Source organism: Xyrauchen texanus, chromosome 6 (genome assembly GCF_025860055.1).
Source record: "Xyrauchen texanus isolate HMW12.3.18 chromosome 6, RBS_HiC_50CHRs, whole genome shotgun sequence".
Taxonomy (NCBI): domain Eukaryota; kingdom Metazoa; phylum Chordata; class Actinopteri; order Cypriniformes; family Catostomidae; genus Xyrauchen; species Xyrauchen texanus.
Genome location: NC_068281.1, coordinates 32,778,426 through 32,797,560, shown reverse-complemented (window position 1 = coordinate 32,797,560; position 19,135 = coordinate 32,778,426). Strand labels below are relative to the sequence as shown.

General features: G+C 40.8%; 1 protein-coding gene across 2 annotated transcripts in view; it reads left to right on the top strand.

Moving 5' to 3' along the window:
• Positions 1-18,657, top strand: part of LOC127644649 (coiled-coil domain-containing protein 18-like) — a 43,605-nt gene extending 24,948 nt beyond the window's left edge. For both annotated transcript variants that reach the window (XM_052127926.1, XM_052127925.1), the window contains 8 exons: positions 1,197-1,296; positions 1,391-1,507; positions 4,542-4,613; positions 5,950-6,090; positions 9,552-9,689; positions 9,814-10,026; positions 16,650-17,127; positions 18,398-18,657. In XM_052127926.1, coding sequence (XP_051983886.1) covers positions 1,197-1,296; positions 1,391-1,507; positions 4,542-4,613; positions 5,950-6,090; positions 9,552-9,689; positions 9,814-10,026; positions 16,650-17,127; positions 18,398-18,408 — 1,270 coding nt within the window. In that variant the 3' untranslated portion in view covers positions 18,409-18,657. The remainder of the gene's footprint in view (positions 1-1,196; positions 1,297-1,390; positions 1,508-4,541; positions 4,614-5,949; positions 6,091-9,551; positions 9,690-9,813; positions 10,027-16,649; positions 17,128-18,397) is intronic.
• The last annotated feature ends 478 nt before the right edge of the window (positions 18,658-19,135 follow it).

The following is a 19,135-nucleotide window of genomic DNA, read 5'->3' as shown; positions in this document are numbered from 1 at the left end:
TCCTGAAATATATAATCATAAATGTCTATAAACATAAAGAAGCCTCAAGCATTTGATCCATTCTTCAGAATAATAAGAATATCTCTTTTATATACACGGTTTCATCTGTTCTTTCAGACCGAGGGTGAAAGCACACGTTTACAACTCTGGCCTTGAGGAGAAGGGAGAGTTCTCCCCAAATGCGGTCAAATAAAGAACATGACTGTGAATCAGTGATCACATGAATATTAATGTTGTTGAAAGGCACCACAGTTACCTGATCTTCTCATATGTTAGAAAAATCTTGCAACACCCAAATCAACAGCCATAAACACAAGTCCAGCACAGATGTTGTACATATACCTTCTGAATACAAATGCAGTTTAATACTGAAACATATTCAAATATTATTATTAGCTATTAATATTACATGTCTCTTGTAATAAGCACAGAAAATATCATTGTGCAGCCACACCATCTGTGATTGTCTCCGCACGTTTTGTTTTTTGACAGACATGTGCTGTATTCCCCATTTTACACAGATTTCTTACAGTATAAAACTTGTACTTCATCACGTAACTGCTTCCAACAAAATTAGAAAAAATTGTCAACTATATCTATATCTATATGTAATTCTTTTTTTTTTAAATGTCAATTTGTTAACAGGGTTACAAAAGTACAATGTTACAGTTTCTTATCCCATACAACAAACACTGTTCAGTTCTTACATTTCAACATGTTTTTTCCAATTTAAGAAAACTTGAGCAATTAACTTGCCAAATAAAATAAATACCCCAGTGGTACTTGGACAAGTTATGTTGCAAATCTGTGCTTTTAGCAATGTAACGCAACTAGTCACCAGAAAAAGATGATGTTACAAAATAAGGACAGTTGTCTAACAGGTGTCCCAAACACTTTCCTGTTCTTCTGTTGTTGGGACAAACAGTTAGCCCTGCTCCAATCTTGCCATTGGTTAAGCCAGTGATGTTGAGATGCTCAAACAAACAGCAATGTTTTGAAGCCACACAGAGTCATAGTGTTTGTATTTTTCAGGGGAATCGACCTAATAATGGCTTATGTATAGTTGACTCTGCATATTAAACTGGAACAGGAGAAATTTTAACATTGAAAAAATTACATGTATCACCTTTAACTTTGTTCTATGTTGCTTTAAAAACAATATATCATTTATAAATTTTATTGTGTGTGTTTTGTAGAGAGAGTCAAAGGGAACTGGAGGAGAGGAACCATGAGGTGTTGGATCTGGACACTGCACTGAAAGAGAGACAGGAGGAGGTACAACAGAGAGCCGAGCTGGTACCACACACTCAAACACAGTACAAGATCTCCATCATTTAGATGTCAGTTTTCCCTGTCTGTAGGTTTTTTAAGCATTGTGTTCTTTTTTAAGCTGGGACAGCTGGACGCGGCCATTAAGGAACACAAGCTGGAGATGGAGAAGAAGTTGGAATATCAACAGGAAGCTCTGGAGAAGACCCAGAAGGAGCTGAGAGAGAGAGACCAGCAGGTGAGTCATTGGAAATGACTTCAGATGGGCTTGTAAACTATGGGCTTGCAAAGGCTTGCTCTGGGGACGTGGAATGTCACCTCACTGGGGGAAGGAGCCGGAACTAGTGAGGGAGGTGGAGCGTTACCAGTTGGATCTGGTGGGGCTTACATCGACGCACAGTTTTGGCTCTGGATCCGTACTCCTGGATAGGGGATGGACTCTATTCTTCTCTGGAGTTTCCCAGGGTGTGAGGCGACGGGCGGGTGTGGGGATACTCACGAGTCCCCGGCTGAGCGCCACTACGTTGGAGTTTACCCCGGTGGATGAGAGGGTCGCCTCCCTACGCCTACGGGTTGTGGGGGAAAACTCTGACTGTTGTCTGTGCATATGCACCGAACAGCAGTTCAGAGTATTCTGCCTTCTTGGAGACCCTGAATGGAGTCCTGAATAGGGCCCCAGTAGGGGACTCCATAGTGATGCTGGGTGACTTCAACGCACACGTGGGAAATGACAGGGACACCTGGAAAGGCGTGATTGGGAGGAACGGCCTCCCTGATCTGAACTCAAGTGGATGTTTGTTATTAGATTTCTGTGCTAGTCATGGATTATCTATAACAAACACCATGTTCGAACATAAGGATGCTCATAAGTGTACGTGGTACCAGAGCACCCTAGGCCGAAGGTCGATGATCGATTTTGTAATCGTGGTCGCCGGATCTGAGGCCATATGTTTTGGACACTCGGGTAAAGAGAGGGGCAGAGCTGTCAACCGATCACCATCTGGTGGTGAGTTGGGTCAGGGGTGGGGAAAGACTCTGGACAGACCTGGGAAGCCCAAGCGAGTAGTGCGGGTGAACTGGGAACGTTTGGAGGAGGTCCCTGTCCGTGAGATCTTCAACTCACACCTCCGGCGGAGCTTTTCAGGCATCCCCGCGGAGGTTGGGGACATTGAACCGGAGTGGGCAATGTTCAAAGCTTCCATTGCCGAAGCCGCGGTGGAGAGCTGCGGCCTCAAGGTTTTAGGTGCCGCAAGGGGTGGTAACCCTCGAACACCGTGGTGGACACTGGTGGTCAGGGAAGCCGTCCGACTGAAGAAAGAGGCCTTCCGGGATTTGTTGTCCCGGAGGTCTCCGGAGGCAGTTGCAAGGTACCGAGCGGGCCCGAAGTGCTGCGGCCTCGGCCGTGAGGGAGGCAAAGCAGTGGGTGTGGGAAAAGTTCGGAGAAGCCATGGAGAAGGACTTTCGGTCCGCACCAAAGTGCTTCTGGAAAACCGTCCGCCACCTTAGGAGGGGGAAACGGGGAACCATTCAAGCTGTATACAGCAAAGATGGGACGCTGTTGACCTCAACCGAGGAGGTTATTGGGCGGTGGAAGGAACACTTTGAAGAACTCCTAAATCCCAACACGCCCTCTATGGTAGAGGCAGAGCCGGAGGATGATGGGGGATCAGATTCTATTTCCCTGGGGAGGTCACTGAGGTAGTCAAACAACTCCGCGAGTGGCAAAGCCCCGGGAATTGATGAGATCCGACCAGAAATGCTGAAAGCTCTGGATGTGGAGGGGGTGTCATGGATGACACGCCTCTTCAACATTGCGTGGAAATCTGGGACAGTACCTAAGGAGTGGCAGAACGGGGTGGTGGTTCCCTCTTCAAAAGGGGGATCAGAGAGTGTGTGCCAACTACAGGGGTATCACACTTCTCAGCCTCCCTGGTAAAGTTTACTCCAAGGTGCTGGAGAGGAGGGTTCGGCCGATTGTCGAACCTCAGATTGAAGAGGAACAATGCGGTTTTCGCCCTGGTCGTGGAACGACGGACCAGATCTTTACTCTCGCAAGGATCCTGGAGGGGGCCTGGGAGTATGCCCATCCGGTCTACATGTGTTTTGTGGATCTGGAGAAGGCGTATGACCGGGTCCCCCGGAGAGACTGTGGGAGGTGCTGCGGGAGTACGGGGTGGGGGGTCCCTTCTTAGGGCGTATCCAATCCCTGTACGTCCAAAGCGAGGGCTGTGTCCGGGTCCTCGGCACAAAGTCGAAGTTCATTCCATGTGGGGGTTGGTCTCCGCCAAGGCTGCGCTTTGTCACCAATCCTGTTTGTGATATTCATGGACAGGATATCGAGGCGTAGTCGGGGTGGGGAAGGTGTGCGGTTCGGTGGGCTGGGGATCTCATCGCTGCTTTTTGCAGATGATGTTGTCTTCATGTCATCATCGGTCCGTGACCTTCAGCTCTCACTGGATCGCTTGGCAGTCGAGTGTGAAGCAGCTGGGATGAGGATTAGCACCTCTAAATCTGAGGCCATGGTTCTCAGCAGGAAACCGATGGAGTGCGTACTCCAGGTAGGGAATGAGGTTTTGCCCCAAGTGAAGGAGTTCAAGTACCTCGGGGTCTTGTTCACGAGTGAGGGGACAATGGAGCGGGAGGTTGGCCGGAGAATCGGGGCAGCAGGGGCGGTATTGCACTCGCTCTATCGCACCGTTAGTCACTGAAAAGAGAGCTGAGCCGAAAGGCAAAGCTCTCGATCTACCGGTCAATTTTCGTTCCTACCCTCACCTATGGTCATGAAGGTTGGGTCATGACCGAAAGAACTAGGTCGCGAGTACAAGCGGCCGAAATGGGCTTCCTCAGAAGGATGGCGGGCTTCTCCCTTAGAGATAGGGTGAGGAGCTCAGTCATCCGTGAGGAGCTCGGAGTAGAGCCGCTGCTCCTTTGCATTGAAAGGAGTCAGTTGAGGTGGTTTGGGCATCTGGTAAGGATGCCCCTGGCCGCCTCCCTAGGGAGGTGTTTCAGGCACGTCCAGCTGGGAGGAGGCCTCGGGAAGACCCAGGACTAGGTGGAGAGATTACATCTCCACACTGGCCTGGGAACGCCTCGGGGTCGCCCAGTCAGAGCTGGTTAATGTGGCTCGGGATAGGGAAGTTTGGGGCCCCCTGCTGGAGCAGCTGCCCCCGCGACCCGACTTCGGATAAGCGGTTGAAGATGGATGGATGGATGGATGGATGGGCTTGTAAACAGAGCAATTAACTGATGAGGTGTTGCTGCACTCTGTGCAGGTCCAGTTCCTGACAGAGAGGCTAGAGATGTTGAAATCACAGCAGCTGCAGGGGAAAGAGGTGTTGGAGAAGGTATAACACATGATTGATTGGAACTATAGGAAGAGTTTATTTATTTTGTTGGAATGAATCTCAAGAAACCTGTCAAGAACATGTCTTCTATACATATTATAATTTATAGATATTTTGCTTTAATAAATTATTATAATTTGGACATATTTTGCATAAAGCCTTATTTTACAACCATTAGTACATGCAAATGCAAAAAAAACAACAGCCTTATTCTCTTTACAGTCATTTGAAAATAATAAAATATTATTTTTAAAATATATAATTATTAAAGTATTAAAGGAATAGTTCACCCAAAAATGGAAATTGTCTTATCATTTACTCATCCTCCTATGTCATCCAAGATGTGAATGACTTTTTCTCTGGCAGAATAAAAATTAAGATTTTTTGAAGAATATTTCAGCTTAATATTGGTCCATACAATGCAAGTAAATGGTGACCAAAACTTTGAAGCTCCAAAAAGCACATAAAGGTAGCATGAAAGTAATATATACGCCTCCTGTGGTTTAATTCATGTCTTCTGAAGTGATCCAATCAGTTTTGGGTGAGAAAAGACCAAAATACAACTCCTTTTTTACTTTAAATCGTGACATCAGCAGTCTCCTTGGTGATCAAGATTTCAAGCTTGATTACACTTCCTAGCATCATCTAGCGCTCTGCACATGCATCAAGCACTCGGAAGTGTAATCGAGCTTATAATCATGATCGATCCTAGAGACTGCAATGGCAAGATTCATAGTGAAAAAGGTGTCAAAGTACATTTGTCTGTTCTCATCCAAAACAGATTGGATCACTTCAGAAGACATTGATTAAGCCACTGGAGTCTTGTGGATTACTTTTATTCTGCTTTTATGTGCTTTTTGGAGCTTTTAAGTTGTTATTATTACATTTATTTATGGAGATTTGAACCTGCAACCTTCTGATTACTGGTATGGAGTGTCACTAAAATCAGTAGGGGGAAAAATGTTAAAACATTCAAGACAAAAGAGAAGTGACCAAGTTGCAAACCTCTTGCTCAGTTGTTAAACGGTGTACCAGCAAGTTGTGTAATGCTGAATTTCATATTCAATGTCCGATAACATTGTTTGAGCAATTTCCTCTATCATGGGTGAACTGTCATTCTGACAAGTAAAATGATCATTTTACTCCTGCTTGTCAATCTCAGCCATAATGCATCTTTTTCTGCAAGGAATCCAGTGTATATATGTTCAGTATTTACTGTGTTGCATCAAAACTCCTAAGTATTTAATGAAAGACAAAGCCAAAAAGTCTTAATGATTCATTTAAAGTCTCTCTTTAAATCGAATAAATAGTTTATATAAGAGCATGTGTTTTTCAGGGTGCTCTAGAGCATGGGCAGCAGCTACGTGCATATCGTGAGCAGCTCCAGAAAACGGTGAAGGAGCTCCAAGAGGCACAAACACGCTGTGACACTTTGAACAAACAGATAGATGAAGTCAGCCAGCAAGCAGGTCAGAAGGTGAGACGCACACCCTGAGGCCTCATTTATAAAAACGTACGTATGATCAGATTTGATCAATTCAAATTGGGATTTATAAAGGCCGAAACTGGCTTCTGCTCCAGTGCACGCTGACTTAATTGTTTTATTTTTAGTGATGCAAATATGTATCACTGACTGACTGACTGAAATGTCAGGATGTGGTCTTATTTAGATTATGTAAGTGAAATATAAGTGCTTTATTTTGTATATCTGCTGTAACAGAATATTTATTTTGCCCCATCTGCATGTTTCTATAATTAATTTTGAGTTCTGCAAGATAACAGGCAGGTGTAATATAAGGTATGTATTATGTCAAGCAAATTATTTCAGTGAGGAAGAGAGATTGTTGGTAAACATACAGTAGCAAAATCAATATACAGATGATTAAAAAGCACTGCAACTGTCCCGTATTTAAACAGGGATGCAAACTGCTCACCTTTCAGCTAAATTCACTTTTTTGGAAGCTAATTTGCTCAAATTGTTACAAAGGGTTACTGTACTGTACAAGGGGTAGTTCACCCAAAAATTAAAATTCTCTCATCATTTACTCACCCTCATGCCATCCCAGATTTGTATGACTTTCATCAGCTGAAAGCAAAAAAAAAAATAACAAATCTTAGCTCTGTAGGTCCTTTCAATGCAAGTGAATGGGTGCCAAAATTTTGAAGCACCAAAATCTCCAAAAGGGCAACATAAAAGTACTCCAGAAAATGTGGATTTAACCACCAGACATCTGAACATCTGAAGCAATATGATAGGTGATGGTGAGAATCAGATCAATATATAAGTCCTTTTTTTTTTTTTTTACTATAAATTCTCCTCCCTGTTCAGTCAATCTCCACTTTTCTTATTTCACATTCTCTTTCTTCTGTTTTTGGTGATTCGCATTATTCGGGCACATCGCCCCCCTATTGGGCAGGGAGAAGAATTTGATAAGAGATAAAAATGACTTAAATTTTGATCTGTTTCTCAGTCACACCTATCGTATTGTGTCTGAACACATGATTTAACTGGAGTCATATGGATTACTTTTATGCTCCCTTTATTGCCATGTAGACCATGCATATTTCAATATATATGTTGTAGCTTTTACATGGCAACCTCTTTTTGAAATTAAGATTTAGCAAGAATGTGGACATTGGTTGAATAATGGTGTGGATTTACTGTAAACGTGGGCAAGGAATGGATTTATTATTGATAATGAAAGTTAATAAGTGATGATGAGTTGTTGAATAGGCTGCACTGATCAGTCACAACATTAAAACCACTGACAGGTTAAGTGAATAATATGTATTATCTCATTACAATGGCACCTGTCAAGGGGTGGGATTTATTAGGCAGCAAGAGAACAGTCAGTTCTTGAATTTCATGTGTTGGAAGCAGGAAAAATGGTCAGAGCATCTCCAAAATTCTTTGTCTTGTGGGGTGTTCCCGGTATGCAGTAGTTAGTACCTACCAAATGTGGTCCAAGGAAGGACTACTGGTGAATCGTCGACAGGGTCATGGGAGCCCAAGTCTCAACTGAAATCATTGTGTTTGGAAACAAAGTTGAAGTTCTCAAGGTGAATGCATACCTTGACGCTAGGGGTCAAACAACTAAAAATCAAGTCAGGAATCTGGTGTGTCTCTAGAGTCAGACCTTAGTTTCAGTAGTCATGTCAAAGCAATAACTAAATCAGCATACTATCATCTGAAAAATATTGCAAGAATTGGATGTTTTCTTTGTTTCCAGTCAAGACCTAGAGAAACTTGTGCATGCTTTCATCACCAGCAGGGTGGATTATTGTAATGGACTCCTCACTGGCCTTCCCAAAAAACCATAAGACAGTTGCAGCTCATACAGAACACTGCTGCCAGGATTCTGAGCAGAACCAGAAAATATGAACATATCACACCAGTCCTCAGGTCTTTACACTGGCTCCCAGTTACATTTAGGATTGATTTTAAAGTATTATTACTGGTATATAAATCACTCGGCTAGGACCTCAATATATTGCAGATATGCTCACTGAATATAATCCCAACAGATCACTCAGATCATTAGGATCACATCAGCTAGAAATACCAAGTGTTCACTCTAAGCAAGGAGAGTCTGCTTTTAGCTGTTATGCCAGCCGCAGCTGGAACCAGCTTCCAGAAGAGATCAGATGTGCTCCTACAGTAGTCACATTCAAATCCAGACTTAAAACACATCTGTTTAGCTGTGCATTTACTGAATGAGCACTGTGCCACTGTGTGTCCGACTGTTTGTACTGTATTTTATTTTATATTCTAAACTGTTTCAATTATTCTTATTTTTTTATTCTTATTTTAATCTCTTCTATGTAAAGCACTTTGAATTACCATTGTGTATGAAATGTGCTATATAAATAAACTTGCCTTGCCTTGCCTCATTGATGTGCATGGGGAGCGAAGGCTAGCCTGTCTGGTCCAATCCCACAGAAGATCTAATAGCACAAATTGCTGAAAAACATAATGCTGGGCATGATAGAAAGGTGTCTGAACCGCAGAACGTTTAGAGTACCAATGTTGACCCGCGTCTACAATGGGCATGTGAGTGTCGGAACTAGACCATGGAGCAATGGATGAAGGTGGCTTGGTCTGATGAATCACGTTTTCTTTAAGGTCATGTGGACGGCCGGGTGCGTGTGCATCATTAACCTGGGGAAGAGATGACAGCAGAATGCACCATGGGAAGAGTGAAGGCCAGCGGAGGCAGTGTGATGCTTTTGGCAATGTTTTGCTGGGAAAACTTGGGTCCTAGCATTCATGTGGATGTTACTTTGACACGTACCACCTACCTAAAGATATCTACAGTCCACATACACCCCTCCATGGCAACAGTTTTTCCTGATGGCAGTGGCCTCTTGAAGCAGAATAATGTGCCTTGCCACACTGCAAAAATTGTTCAGGAATAGTTTGAGGAACTTAACAAAGAGTTTAAGGTGTTGACTTGGCCTACAAATTCCCCAGATCCCAATCCGATTGAGCATATATGGGATGTGCTGGACCAACAAAGCTGATCCATGAAGGCCCCACCTCACAACTTACAGGACTTAAAGGCACTGCTGCTTACGTCTTGGTGCCAGATACCACAGGACACCTTCAGAGGTCTTGTGGAGTCAATGCCTCGACAGGTCAGAACTGTTTTGGTAGCACGAGGGGGACCTACACTATATTAGGCAGGTGGTTTAATGTTGTGGCTGATCGGTGTATATGAGCAGAAACCTGTAGCTGCACAAAGAAAACCTTGCCAACCACAAAAAACATTTCATATGAATGAATGAATAACTTGCACATGTGCTTTTATTGTATTCTGTCTCACCATATTAGGATATTTGTGGGCTTACTGTAGGTGGAGTCCATGAGCTCATTCACGTTGAGTCTTATTATTCTCTGAGGCCTTGATCGTCTTTAATGTGGTTGTTGTGTTTCTGTAGGAAAGTGAAGTTCATCTACTGCAAGAGGAGATGGCTGTGATGGAGAAGTGCTCTGCACAGGCAGAGGTCAGACTCCAGGCCAGCGTTAATGCCCTACAACAAGAACTTGAGCAGCAGAGAGAAGAGCACCACAAAGAGGTATGCACACGGTTTTCCACTGAAATTGGAATTTTGTCTTTACTCCCACAGGACAAACTCCTGTTTCCAGCCACAGGACTTGAATGTCTGGTTTGCTGGCCATGACCCTCTCTTCGTTCTGTAGCTTTCAGCTCTGCAGCAGACACATGGGCAGCTACTGAAGGTCTCGGATCAGATCTCCAGCAGCCTGCGTAATTCCCAGGAGCAGCTGACTCAGCGGCTACAGCAGGCCCGTGACCAGCTCGAGGAGGCCAGAGCGACCTCGGCACTCCTACACGCAGAGCTTCAGAGCAAAGAACAGCTCCTGCAGAGTGCTAATGAAAACCTGCTTATCAAGGTACCAGACTTACTGTTTGGTGTCTTTTAAAATCAACACCAACCACAAGGACAAAAGTAATATTAAAGGTGTCCAAACGGTGCTAAATGTGACATATTAACAGACAGAAATAAAGTTTGGTAACACTTTATATTGCAGGGCTCATATTACAGTTTGCATGCAACATATGTATATACGTATACCAGCAAAGTATATATTGGGACGCATTCATGACATTTTTGTAAATATGTGTGTAAATTGAGTAAAATGGAGCTTCCTGATGTACACATCAGATTTGTTAGTTAAACGTGAGTATAATGGTGAATTCCAAACATTCCTAAATAGGTTGCGTGTGCACGTTCATTCACAATTATTATAATCCACACCCATAAGTGTGGAATCATTTTTAACATTGATGGTTGTATTTGAATTTTTGGCCATATCATATAATATTATTGATTGAGAATCCCACCATTTTACTGAACAGATAGCCACGATCTTCCAAGCTTATTGTGTAGCTGGTCAAAAATCCCTTAAAGAACAAAACAATGCACAAAATAAGATGACTACAGTGTAAGAAAAGATAACAAAGTTTGCAAATATAACAACTTACTGAGAGCAGCTGCAGAGGACACTGGCGATTCACTGGTTATCACAAACTTTACTGGCTTAATTCAGTGTCCCAGTTATTTAACAGGCTGGTTGGTATCCCAGTCCTAAACATCGTTGCTCCATCCGCTGTTGCTTTTGTTTATGTTCTTCTTATGGTCCCTGTACTCCCTTAAGTGTTTTTCAATTTGTTTATGATTTGGTGAATTGACTGATTGAAGGTGGCGTGCATCATTTCATGCTGTATCTTCATTCTTGTATTAGAGTATTTTTTTCCTTTGCGATCTCTGTAGTTTATCTAGGATCTTTGTAAATACTATATTGCAAGTAGAGTGCTTGTTTCGTCGTGTTACCTGAATGCTTTTGATGGCTTATCATTTTGTGGGTTTTTTATTGTTGACATAGAGTGAATGTTAACCCTTGACATAGAGTGAAGAAGTACTCCTTGCTGCAGATGGTAGCTACTGTTGTTGTTTGGGAAAAATTTAGCATGGTGATGAAACATTATCTTGCCCTCTGTCCCTTGACATGGCAAGCTTTTGGGTCCGGTGTGGAACCAGGTTTTCGGCCCTGGAACGACCTTTTCTGTGGTGGAAATGCGCAGAACAGTTCGAGAATTTGCACCGGCCTAGGAACCCACACCCTAACCATGTAGGTGGTACAGGGTTACCACTGGTGTGTCCGGTCTCAAAGAAAGTGAGGAACTTGCTGTCATCGTATGCTTTTGTAGTTATCAGAGGTTCTTTTGTGAATTAAACAGTCTAAGACTTCAATAAAAATTGTTTGACATGAAGCTTTAGAGTAAAAGATGTTGATGAATATTGACATCATATACACTTTCCACATTTGAAATGTCTTATGTTAACGTATCACATTATTCACTCATGATTCACGTGTATTTATTTATAAACTAAACCTATATAAATTGGTTTTCAACGTTATCAACTGAACGTGATATATTGATGCCTATACTAAACTATACTAAGTTAATATCAAATGAAGAAACCGTCCAATCTGTCATGTTAAAGTGCATACATTTTTTAGAGAAAATCAAACAAAAACTGCAAAAAAAAGATATAAAATTTATGAAGCAGAGTTGAGTATAAATTATATTTAATAAATTAAATATGATAAATAAATGCAAGTACCAAAGAAATGCTTTAGAGTAAGTAAATGGTTTAAAAAAATGGTTTAGAATTTTAAAATGTGGGGACAAAAAATACCCTGAATAATACATTGTTTAGTTTTTTATTTTTAACATCTAATAGAGTTCTTAATATTGTTTTATAGTCCTAGTTATACATATTATGGGACAAAATACGAGTTAAAGCAGAGCTCGACTTTAGTGCTTGTCCCGGAAAAGTGGATTTATGAAGGGGCAAGTGAAAGAGAATTTTACTTGACCCACCAGACAAGCAGACTGATTAAAACGTCAATAACAAAAAAAAAGATATATTCGTATTCTGCTGTTGAAAGTAATCGAGCACGTCATTTTATAATTCACAAGTGATCTAGTAACAGCTGCGCCCTGTTTGATTGACAGATGGCATATGTGTGTGTGCTGAACATGCACATGTTCCGAAATTGCCCAGCTTATGCGCACCTGAATGGTCAAATACATTTTAAAATTCCACCAAAATGCCATCGTAGTGAGGTATTCATGTAAACACAGAGAGTGATGTCTAAAGTGAAAATAAACAGTGGAGAAAAAAGCGGATTTGTATTAAAATGTCAGATTTGTAAGTATAAATGTAAGCTAATAGACCTGCTGCCGTCTAGTGTGTCATTACAATAATCAAACAAACAGCACAAGAAAATGAGAAAACACTCACTGCTCTTGGCTGAATAACTTAAGTAGCTTTAAGAAGTATTAATGTATTATAATCATACAGTGAAGACCAGTAGTAGTTTTATGTTGCATTTCATTCTGTATGTTTACTTGAATACTTGAGAGCCAATCTACTGTTAAACACTTTTAAACTGACTGTTTACTAGTCTTGAATATTTACTTAAGAACTTGAAACTATTTTTCCATAATTAACATACCACTGCTCAAAATAATTTAGGGAACAGGTAATCACAGTATAATACCAAGAAATTTTTAATTCAGGGATATCGATCTGTCCAGTTAGGAAGCCTAAGCGATTGTGAACCAATGTCACCTGTTGTGGTGCAAATTAAAGTGACAACAGGTCCACTGGAGAGGCAAAAGCAAGACAACTCCCAAAAAGGGAATTGTTTTGCAGGTGGTGACCACAGACAATTGCTATCTTCTTATCCTTCCTGACTGATTCTTCTCTAGTTTTGCATTTAGCTAGTGTCCTTGTCACTGCTGGTAGCATGAGGCGGTACCTGCAGCCCATTCAGGTTGCACAGTTAGTCCAGCTCCTCCAGGATGTCACATGCCGTCGCAAGAAGGTTTGCTGTGTCTCCCAGTACAGTCTCAAGAGCATGGAGGAGATACCAAGAGACGGCCGTTACACAAGAAGAGCTGGACAGGGCCGTAAGAGGGCATCAACCCAGCAGCAGGACCGGTATCTGCTCCTTTGTGCGAGGAGGAACAGGAGGAGCACTGCCAGAGCCCTACAAAATGAATTCTAGCGGAATACTGGTGTGCATGTTTCTGACCAAACTGTCAGAAACATACTCCATGAGGGTGGCATGAGGGCCCGACGTCCTCTAGTGGGACCTCTGCTCACAGCCCAGCACCATACAGCTCAATTGGCATTCACCAGAGAACACCAGAATTGGCAGGTCCGCCATTGGCACCCCATTCTCTTCACAGATGAGAGCAGGTTCACACTGAGCACATGTGACGGACGTGAAAGAGTCTGGAGATGCAGTGGTGAAAGTTATGCTGCCTGCAACATTATCCAGCATGACCGGTTTGGGGGTGGGTCAGTGATGGTCACGTGCTAGCCAATGGTACCCTGAATGCTGTTAGGTACACGGATGAAATCCTCCGACCCATCGTCAGACCTTATGCTGGTTCAGTGGGCCCTGGGTTCCTCCTGGTGCAGAACAATGCCCGGCCTCATATGGCCAGAGTGTGTTGGCAGTTTCTAGATGATGAAATTATTGATACCATTGACTGGCCCTCACGTTCCCCAGACCTGAATCCAATTGAGAACCTTTGGGACGTTATGCATCACTGCATCCGACACCACCAAGTAGCGCCACAGACTGTCCAGAAGCTCACTGATGCCCTGATCCAGGTCTGGGAGGAGATTCCCCAGGACACCATCCGCCGTCTCATCGGGAGCATGCCCAGACATTGTTGGGAGTTCATACAGGCATGCGGGGGCATACACACTACTGAGTCACACTATGAGTTGCCGTTATGAAATTCACACAAGTTGGAACAGCCTGTTATCTCAAGCTGGTATTGAGAATCATCAGATTTCATTACAGATATTTTGGTATTGTGATAATGTATAGCCTTTACTGTACACTGTAGAACTTGAAAAGGTAGATCTCATTCTATAGAAGTGTGAGCATCCCTTCTGTAAATGATGACGATTGATGCTTTCCTTTATTTGACTACCACACATGACATAAAATAATTATCATATGACAATAGTCTCCTCCCCTACCCAGTGCAGTTTACATTTCTGTTGCAGAGAATTTAGTTTATTTCATAGGTACACTATTAGGTTGAGCATTGGTAATTATTTTAGAAAAATATACAACATAAACTTTGACATGTTACTAGAAAACTTCTTAATTAAACTTGCTTAATGTTATTTAGAGGTAATAAATTCTCAGTTTTGAATTAATTGGTTACATTTACATATTTGACTTGAATGGATGAGAATATGTATATGAAATGTTTAGAATAATATGCCCTCATAAAGGTAAAACATTTCCCTAAAAAAATAAATATAGGGGCAAATATCTCTTAAAGAAATGGTTCACCCAAAAATACAAAATCTCTCACCATTTACTCATCCTCATGCCATCCCAGATGTGAATGACTTTCTTTCATTTGCTGAACACAAACGAAGATTTTTAGAATATTATCTCAGCTCTGTAGGTTCATACAAGGCTAAATTTTGAAGCTCCAAAAAGCACATAAATGTATCATGAAATCACCCACTTCTGGTTTCTTTCTGCAGAAGAAAGAAAGTCATACACATCTGGGAAGGCATGAGGGTAAATTATGAGAATTAAATTTTTTGGGTAAACGATCCCTGTAAACCTTAATTTGTGCATATGATGCTGTTTAGTTTGGCAGTTCACCATGTTTTGGTACCAAACTCATTTGTGACTTTCTAAAATAAATCATCTATTTGGTCATGTTTTTCCTTGTTTTTGCACAAACTTGTCAACCATATTCTGTCCCACTTTATAGTAGGTGTCTTTAACTACTATTTACTAAAGCATTTGTACTTATAATGCACATAGAGTACGTGTTGTTGCATTGTTCTTACATTTAAAGTACCTGCATTTAATTACATCTGTAGTTACTAGGAGTGTGTAGTGAAGCTATCTGTAAATATCTGTATTTGTTCATATGACAATATGATCTGTATCTGTCTCTGTATTCAGATAGAACAGGATGTGGGTGGGGCTTAGGCCTGAAGAGTGCCAAAACTAAACGAAACGCCCATTTTTAAGTGTTAATCATACATTTATAGTTTCTATTAATAAAATATGCCCTGTATATGCCTTTTCATAATAATAGCCTAATAATGATTATTAGTAGTATTATTATTTAATGAAATTATGTTTATATTTTTCCTTAGCGATGAGGCTGAATTTGTAGGCTACATTAACTGTGGAACATGTGGTTTATCCTGGTATTTCTATTAATATCTGCATGAAACAGAATTTTCGTTTGTCTGTGAAAATGTAACAGGCAGGAAGTGTCAATTTAAATTTGAAATGTCAAGCACACATTTTGCAGTGAAAAATAAATACAAAGTCAAACATTAAAATAAATAAAAATAAATCAATATAGCCTACAAACAGGTGAAAGTATCATAAGTCTACTCTAAACACACACAATTTACAAGACTGCAAACAGAGTCGATACCTCAACCATCCAATCTGAAATCACACTGTGTATTTTCATTCATAAGGTTTACACTTGAGAAATGTTGGCTGCACATATTCATAGATTAGTTGTAATTTTGGATATGTGTATTTAAAATGTCATTTTATCCTTGTGCTTCTTGAATAATCAGTCAAACGAATATATTTTTATATTATTCGTTTTGAAGTCATTATTCGTGCCTTTCCGAATAGAGTATTCGACTTCTGGCACATTCCTTGTAGTTACACTGTTAACCTTACCCCTAACTCAACCCTTACCCAACCCTAAAGAATACAGCCCAAAGTATACTTTGATTTTGACGCGAACACTGAGCATTTGCATATAAGCGAACATGAGCCTGTCAAAGTATACTTAATTTGATGGTGCGCACATACACAGGCAGTTGGTGCATGCACGCTACGACTGTACAGTACCAGACAATTCTCTTCAGGAGTTTAGACCTATAAAGTTGTCTTTGTAATCCTTCAGACTCGAGTTATACAAATGCAAGTATCTCCAGACTTCCTCACACACGTTCTCTTGACATACACATCCACTGTTGATGTTTTTACCTTCGTCTGCTGTTGTTAACACCATCTTCTAGTGAATCTTCGTGACAACAATGGCTAAAATGTTATTGTTGCCAAATGTTGGACCCACTATTTAGTGCAAATAATTCCAGCTGCATGCGGAGTCTGTGCATTCAAAGACGCGTAGTTGGGAAAATTCATACAACACTCCTTCAGTGCTCGAGCACTCTGAGAATTGCGTCACGGTCCGTTTGACCGAAGTATACTTTGGGCTAGGCCTAACTCTAACCACTAATCCTAAACCTACCCGTATACCTGAGTAGCAGCAAATGTGAATCTTGGGAGAATTTTGCAGAACAACATGTAGCTAAACATTAAGTATATTATATTGTATGTATTTTAATATTAGTTGTTAAAGACACCTAATGTAAAGTGGGACCTTATATTCCTTTTCATGTTTGTTTTTTTAGGAGTCAGAGATCACCCGTCTTCAGGCCAAGCTCTCTAGCTTTGAAAGAGCCACAGAACTACACAATATCACACTTCGTCACAAACCTAGCACCCCTATCTCTCCTCCTCTTAAAGACACTATTCTTCATGGCTCCCTGTCCCCCTCCCACAAAACCCCTTCTGCACGCTCCAGTCTCTCCTCCTGGCACAACACCTTCTCGGACACCTCTCTGGAGTTTTCAGACAATTTGAAAGCCTGTGTGCAAGCTGCACTGTTGCCACCTCCCTCCCCAGACCAGACCTGGCAGGGTCTCAGCACCCATGAAGCCACTTCCACAACAGACATGTCTTTTAATCCACTCACGTACATGCTGGACCGAGAAGGACCAGAGGAACAAGACCTTGACACTCTCTCAGGTATGCTGAGGTTTGTTAACCAGACACTGGCCCTTCAAGAGCAGCAATCCCTCTGTGACATCAGCACCCACAAGCAAGCAAGTAAGTAACTACAAAACAACGGTATTCCTATTGTTAGTGTCCACAATGGAGGTTTTTTAATGTGTATTTTGCTTTTTTTTTTTAATTTACTTTAATTTATTTTTTATGTTTGCTTAAGCAAGCATCACTGTTACTATTGTAACACTGAGTGAAACAATTTTGCTCATCACGTTCTACTAATTAGCACCCTTCCAACGATATATAACACATGGCCATCACATCTTTTTATAGTTTTACCAGCTCTGAATATAATTGTTGTGATAACAAATTTGCAAGTGATGAGACCGAAACAGTTATTATTTGTCAGCAAATTAAAAAGCATAATTTAAGAATTGGTATGATCAGCTATATGCATTGTAAAGTCTTTAAAACAACATATATATTTAAAAAAAATTTCAAATCATGCAAGTGGTTATAAATTTATTTATTACATAATTATATATTTATTTAATTATTTTTGCAGGGAGTGCCTCCAACTGGCCCGATATATGCTCAATTCAATCAAAATATATAAATTATGTTCAAAAAGTTAAAAACCTGTCATAACTACTACAAAAGAAGTTGATGAAAAGATATAATGCAAAATCTTGTGATATTATCTGAAATATGAGAGATTTATAAACAATCATAGTGGGCCGGTCATTTCTGACCGGGAACACAAAATGTGTTAGCACAAATCAAACAAAACACAAGGGTTCGAAGTCATTGAAAAGTCATGGAAATGTGTTTTAATGAATGTTTAGTTCTCTTCTCCTCTAAAATTATTTGCTCTTGTGTTGCTGTTCAGACCGAATATGTTCATGCACTATAAAAAGCTATAAACAGCACAATGAATATAAAAAAACGCAAGTGTCTAGGGATGCGTTTTTAGAAGTTGCCGTTCTTTTAATCTACATGGCATCTAAAAAACTGATTCTGAATGATGGTCTGAATCAAAATCATTTCTAAAATTCTGTATTCAGTAGTCAAAATTGCCTTGAAAAGTCATGGAATTTTACTGGTTATGAAAAGATGGGAATCCTGAATGGTTTTTAGCTCATTGCTATGAGGTTGCTAGGGCGTTCTAGGTAGTTGCCAAGGTGTTGCTAGGTGGTTGGTTACTGACACCAGTCTTAATAATATTGTGCCATACAGACTACCTTAGCAACTGAATAGCAATGCCCAGGCAAACACCCTCAACACTCTTGCATCATGGCAGCAGCAGAGGTAAACATTTCTCATATTTTCTTCCGGAAATATAAAAACCGAGTTGATCATTTTTTTTCTGCAGGAACTGAATGATTGAGATTACAGCTCTACAGGGGATGTGTCCTAATTGAAGAACCAATTAAGGATTAATTTTCCTGATTTTCCTGAATTATCACAGAATTAACTCCTAGTCCAAAACGTGATTCGACAAGTCTCGTTGTATTTGACATGAGCTTCTAGGTGATCTATGTACAAAGGCAGTTCAGTTGAACAGTTTGTTTAGCTAAAGCTGTTTGAACTTGTCCAGTAGCATGATCATGCTCTAAACATTGTCAATCTGTAGTTGAAACATTGTTTTGTATTTTGTTTTATAATCCTATTTTATAATAAATTTATGATTTTGGATATTTTGAAATGTCTCCTCTATGTTGTCCCAGACATATTATTTGCTGTCGTGTTTAACCACATTACATGTTTCTGAAACTTAAGTCTACTTTTTTCAAATGGTCTTAGACCAAAGTGCTACCTAGAGTAAAATTTGATAGTCTTCCCTCTCAAATTAACTGAGCGATGTGAAGAAGACATACAGTCATGCTGCCAGTGCAATGATAGAATTAGCATGTGTTATTCTTTGCAGGAAAGTTTGTGTGTGTGTTTACATGTGCGTGCACTATATATTTACACAGGCCCCTTGTTGAATGTTACAGTAAACATTTTGTGTGTAGGGGAGGGGTGTTATATTTGCCAGAGGTGGAGCTGTATTTGCTTCTCACATACAGACTGATGGGTCATTTGTGTCTCTTTTGGTTACTAGCGAGGA